The 5,978-nt window shown below is 36.3% G+C and overlaps 1 protein-coding gene and 1 pseudogene across 1 annotated transcript; both read right to left on the bottom strand.

Moving 5' to 3' along the window:
* Positions 1-295: 295 nt before the first annotated feature.
* On the bottom strand, positions 296-1,452 carry LOC118061305 (metalloendoproteinase 5-MMP-like; annotated as a pseudogene).
* A 2,239-nt stretch (positions 1,453-3,691) lies between these two features.
* LOC118061300 (metalloendoproteinase 1-like) lies at positions 3,692-4,502 on the bottom strand. The gene has a single exon (XM_073410867.1). The coding sequence runs from the start codon at positions 4,489-4,491 to the stop codon at positions 3,799-3,801; it is 693 nt and encodes a 230-aa protein (XP_073266968.1). The 5' UTR covers positions 4,492-4,502; the 3' UTR covers positions 3,692-3,798.
* Positions 4,503-5,978: the final 1,476 nt, after the last annotated feature.

The following is a 5,978-nucleotide window of genomic DNA, read 5'->3' as shown; positions in this document are numbered from 1 at the left end:
CCAATCGGTCAGGTATAAGAGAAAGTTTTCATGCGTGGACGAGTTCAATTTGTGCCATATCAAAACAAATTGGGCAAACTTGTTTCTATATTTGAAAGGCTTGTCCACAGATTACAGCTGATAAACGCTATGCTCTGTGTGCGATGGACTTGGAGACTAGAACCGATCCCAATTCACATACATTCTTTAATTAAATATAGAGTACAGTATGGACGGAATTATTATGCCTGCGGTAATGCTCTGTGACACAGACAGCAGGCGGCTGGCTGCACAAATACACCTTGAAGAGACTCGTCCAAATAATCAGCTTTTATTTGTATTTTGCCAACATAATTTATTTACAATCTCAAAGAAATGGTTTCCTACTTTGCAAATAAAGACTCTAACCACCTCTCTAAGATCGATCAGGATGGCCTAATTAAACACAAATTCGTAACTCGAAACTGATGGAAATTTATTCTTAATTTAGATAATAGAAACTGCAAGCATCATTCTCCTTTCATACGTGCTTCAATTAGCGAATCTGTATAAAGCTCGTACACCCTGAATATCATCCGCACGCAAATCCCTTTTCGTAATCCCAAAAGAAATTCTGGAAGACATGATGGCATCGGCATTTGGAATCATCATTGTGGTCGAGACCGAGAAGATGTCCTATTTCATGCACGGCTACAGATTCCAGGTCCATCTGGTTAGGTCCTGGGTCTTCACTCCAATTTTCTTCGGCATCGAAATGGAAAATTGCATTCCTAGCTGGTGAAGTAGCATGGGCTAAGACCCCTTGAGGACCGTCGAAGGCGGAACCATCGTTATGGTCTCCGCGATGGAATCCGATTACAATATCTGCAGGGGAGCTACCGGTAACTTCCTGAAAAGTGAATTCGGTGACCTGAGCCCATCTTTGAAAAGCTTTTGCGCAGATGGACCTTATGTTCTGTGCAGCCGGGACTTGGACACTGGAACGAAACGTGTACGTCAGTTGCCTTTTTGTCCATCTAGGATTTCCAGGAATGAAATTGTAGTGAGCCAGTGTTGTGGATGGACTTGTGAGTATGGTAATGCTTTGTGCCATTGACAACATCTGGCACGCCACATCGAGGCTGCATCATTTCGTGCACTGTATTGTTGTCTAGGCTTCCTGTAACGTTCAAATGATGGTTCTGCTGGTATGCCTTGACTGCAGACTCTAAAAGATCATCGAACTCATCGTCATTGGCATGGTCATGGCCCTTCTTTCCTTGATGACCATAGTTCAAGTATCCAAATTTCTCAAGATATCTTTTTAGCTCGTGAAGCCCTTTGACAGATTCGTTCTTGTGGCATCCCTCCAGGTGTTTGATGAACCCAAAAGGATCTCCACTCGGTTTTGATTGGATGGTGCGTGATTGCATCGCGACAAGAAGTAAAATGGCTACAAAAATCGGGAAAACTTCTAGCTGTCATTGTAGACATGATCAAATCCTAGGACTCTCCTTCACTTGTGGTTTCGAGAGGAGAACTTATGGATGCTAGACATTGATAATCTGGCTTGTTTATATAGCGCTCCTGCAGGGCAGTTAATTCCCTTCAAATCTCGACATTTTAGCTTCCTTGTTGAACGGGGCAAGTCTTTTTGCCCGTTAAGAGGGTTTAAGGTTTGGTTTGGAAACGCGTCCAGACGTTGTTTTTCTAAATTTTGAAAAAGTAAATTGTTGGAATCATAAAAATTCTCTCCTTTTTTTTATCTTTGTTTTTCATAAGTTTTAATTCTTCCGATGGACCACTAAATTGTCTCTGATTGTAGTATTTGTCAAGTCTTCCTTGCTAGAACCTAGAGCATGGAAAATGGAATTAAAACTCTTGTTTGTTTGGCCAAAATATAGAATTCATGAGTCCTTTCTTCGTTCTTTCCAAGCTCGAGCTGTTGAGTTTCTTGTATCAATATTTCATGTATACTATTGTTATCCAGGAAAGGGGTTTTGATTAAGTTTTCTCCATGGATTCCTTATGCCTTTTATTTTTTAATTATGTATTAATGTGTTGGGGAGAGAATTTGAGCCATGTTCTAGAATTTCCACAGTGTGGGAAAACAGACAAGTCAAGTAGCAAGTCTTCATTACGAGTTTTCCGTGTAAACATAGTTTTCTCAATTCAATTTTTGTCAAAAAAATATTATTTTCTTCTATTTGTTAGTCTGCATGAGTTGACGTAGTAATTCCTGGATTGATTTAAAGATGTTTTAGAAATTTGTTGAAATTATATTTTTTTAAAAATAAAATAAAATTATTTTATTAAAAATATTTTTTTTAAATTATTTTAATATATTGATCTTCAAAAAATAATTTTTAAAAACTAAAAAAACTATTCATTTTAATATATTTTTTTAAAAAATACTAAACTTTAAACCACAACCAACTCCTACAATCCTAAACGCACCAGCTTCAAATTCTTTATAACAAATTTTTTTTTTTTCCCTTTCTTTAACTGGCTAACCCATTTTGCTCAGTGCCTATCTCAGAGGTTGCAGTTGGGCTTTTATCCAGTAACAATCTTTTTAGACGTTGAATCTGGGTTTTCACCAAAAAAAAACCTTACAGAAAGGCAGGTGTATGGGCTCTACTTCAGCCCAAGTAGGTGCAGAAAACAGAAAAAGGAATTAGAGGCCCAGACTCCAGTATTAATTAACAGCCGTTAATGAGTCAACGGAGATAATCATCTCTAGTGGCTCGATGAGTCAAATTATTGTTATACCTTTGCTGCCTTTCGAAACCAATTTTATGCTGGAATTGATTTCCACTATTTAAGTAATTTAATCGATTTTTTTTCTAGTAAATCTTTTTATTTAAAATAAATTTCAAAAATTTATTCAATTTGAGTCGGTGAAAATACATTATTTATCAAAACTTATTCTTATTTTTTAAAGATTTTTTTTCGAGCTTATGTGATAGAGAAGAATGTGATTAGTGAAATTAATTTTTAATGTATCAGCTGTGAAGTAAATCACATTTTAGTGTGATGTGCAAGTTCATTCATATATATATATATATATATATATAAGGAGCATATTCGAGTACTTTTGTTTTCAGCCATACTTGGGAGCTAGCCTCTTTCAGTTGGTTAGGACTTGTTCAGGTATGAACATGAAACTCCACATAAATATACAGTGCCTGAACCAGGAGATATCCTCGTAAAGGTATCCAGTATGATTTTTCAGGCATAAATTGACAGAAAGCTAACATGCTGTTGATGTGCTTATTATTACATTTCAATAAGAGGCGTTAAGGTATGGTTTTAATTTCAGTTTTGCCGTAGGTTTTGTCGTTCATGGGCTAAAATTATTGGACAGGTTGAATTGATTGAAACTTCTGTACTGATGTAGAGGTTTTGTAATATTATTGGACCACTCGTCCTAACTTCATCTGGGTTTCGACCATCTGTGCTCCATAATAGCAGGTGATTTGGGGGGCTTAGAATTCTTATTTTAGAAGAAGAGAGAATGCCCCGGCCAGCTTCCTACAGATAAATTTTCCGAATTTAGTTCTAATTGCCACTGCTCTTTTGGTTGATTGCAGAACTCGAAAAATTAAAATCTGGTTAGCAAAATAGGCTTTTGTCAAACTCCAAATTTCCTGAACACTAATTATATCTAGAAAGAAACATGCAGGCTGGAAAACTTCAATTGCAATTATTCTACGATTACGAGGAGATAAGATTATATGGAAGTGACTTCTTCACATATTTTAAAATCCACTTACAAATCCTTTATTTGCTAATACAACAACAGGCCATAATAATCTTTTAGTTATATGTGGCTTTTAATCAAAGTCCATAGAGGTCACGGATACCTTCGATGTCATCCTCTTGCAGACTCCTTTTTATCTTTCCATAATCAAAGTATGGATACATGATTGCATCTTGATGGTCTCCGCTGTGACCAAGCCCGAGTAAGTGACCTATTTCATGCACGGCGACGGATTCCAGGTCTAGCTCTAGACGTCCAGGATTGCTGCTCCAAGTTTCATCAGCATCAAAATGTAGAATCCCGATTGTTGGTCTAAAACCATGGGCAAAGATTCCTCCAGGGCCATCAAATGGTTCATCATCTCCGTGGTCTAGTTGGTAAAAGGCGATTTTAATATCAGCATCGGCAGAATTAGGCACTTCTTCGAACGTGAAGTCAGTAACTTGTGCCCATTTTTGAAAGGATTGTTTGCAAACAGACCTTATACTCTCTGCACCGGCGACTTGGACGGTTGCGCCAAATGTGTACTTCAAATGCTTTTTGGACCATCTGGGGGCTCCGGGGAAGAACGAATAGTCAGCATTGGCCACCCCATCAGAAGACTTGGAAGTATTGCGGTGCTTTGTGCTATTGAAGATATCAGCCACGCCACATCTAGGCTTCATCATTTGATTCACTGTATGTTTGTCTAGCCTTCCAGTGACTTCCAAATGAAAGTTTTGCTGATAGGTTTCTGATTGCAGACTCCAAATGGTCATCGAACTCGTCATCGTCAACCTGGTTCAGGTTCTTGTTAACTTGAAAGATCATAATCCAAGTATCCAAATTTCTTCAGATACTGTTTTTACAAGGTGCAGCTTGGAAACAGATTGACCTTTTTGGCTTTCCACAAGGGTTCAGGATGGATTTGAATGGATGGTGCCCAGTTGGTTCTGACTGGACAAATTTATCAGAATCACTAGGAGAAGAAAAAGGGATACTAGAAATTTGAAGGTTTTTTTTCTGCCATACTTGGAAGCCTCTTTCAATTGGTTAGGACTTCTTCAGGTATGAACATGAAACTCCACGTACATAAATATATAGTGCCCCAACCAGAAGATATGATCTCCTAAGGGTATCCATTATGTTTTTTCAAGAATAAATTGACAGAAAGCTAACATGTCGTTGACGTTTTAACATTTTCAATCAGAGATGTTAAGGTATGGTTTTCAACTTTTCCATGGATATTGTCATGTATGGACTGAATTCTTTCAATTATTGAACATCGTGACACTAACAGAATCATTACATTTACATTTATTTCACGACAGAAATATTTCATTTAAAAAAATTATTATCGGTGATTTTTAATTTATTAATAATAAAATTACTGATAAATTTACCAATAGATAAAGGAAAACAAAAGGTTGAATATACTGAATTCATGAATTGATTGAAACTACGTAGTGATGTAGAGGTTTTCGTTATTATTGGACCAATTATACAAATTTCACTTCAAAACAGAAATATTTTGTTTCTTTCAATATAATAAAATAATTTTTAAAATTTCTTCACAAATTTTGTATTTGTTGATGATGAAGGTTCCTCTTTCATAAGTTGAATAGACTGGAATCAATATATAGTGTGATGTGATGATATTTTTCAGCCTTTTCGTTATAATGTGTGGCTGAAAGCCTAAAACCATTCCACATCACTCAATTATTATTTTCTCCATCGGTCAGGTATCAGAGAAAGTTTTCATGCGTGAGATTAATTTTTTTCTTGATTGGTTCTTAAAACAGGTCACTCGTATCCATACCTATCTGTTCATGAGATTTTTTTTTCTTATAGCCTTTCTTTAAATTCAGATTCTAGATAACGATGATGAAAGCATGCAGTTTACCTAGCAATTAAAAATAATACCTCGAGAGAATAGGTAATTATTTGTAATGATTTTTTTCTTTAAATAAAGAAAATAGTTCATAGGGTTCATGCTCACCGTTTTTAATGGCTCAAGTGCCTTGAAACGACATCCAAATAATACAAGAGGGATAATTCATAGTTAAGCTGAGGTGGTCTTCTTGTTCAGTATAAGCAAGATAGCTACGTTTGTACTTTGTTGCTCGCACCGAGCCAGGAAAAAATCTGTGGAAGTGTTCAATGAAAAAAAATAATGATTGTTCGAGTTGTGGGGGAGAGAGGGTTTGCATATGGCAATTCAATTTGTGCATTATCAAAACAAATTGGGCAAACTTGTCTCTGTATTTGAAAAGCTTCT

The sequence above is a fragment of the Populus alba genome, chromosome 8, assembly GCF_005239225.2.
Source record: "Populus alba chromosome 8, ASM523922v2, whole genome shotgun sequence".
NCBI classification, from domain to species: Eukaryota; Viridiplantae; Streptophyta; class Magnoliopsida; order Malpighiales; family Salicaceae; genus Populus; species Populus alba.
Note: the sequence above shows the minus strand (reverse complement) of the source record. Positions and strands in the feature narration are given on the sequence as shown.

What these genes read in the sequence shown, in the direction of transcription:
- LOC118061300 (XM_073410867.1), bottom strand. Translation starts at nt 4,491, where the DNA reads ATGACGAGTTCGATGACCATTTGGAGTCTGCAATCAGAAACCTATCAG.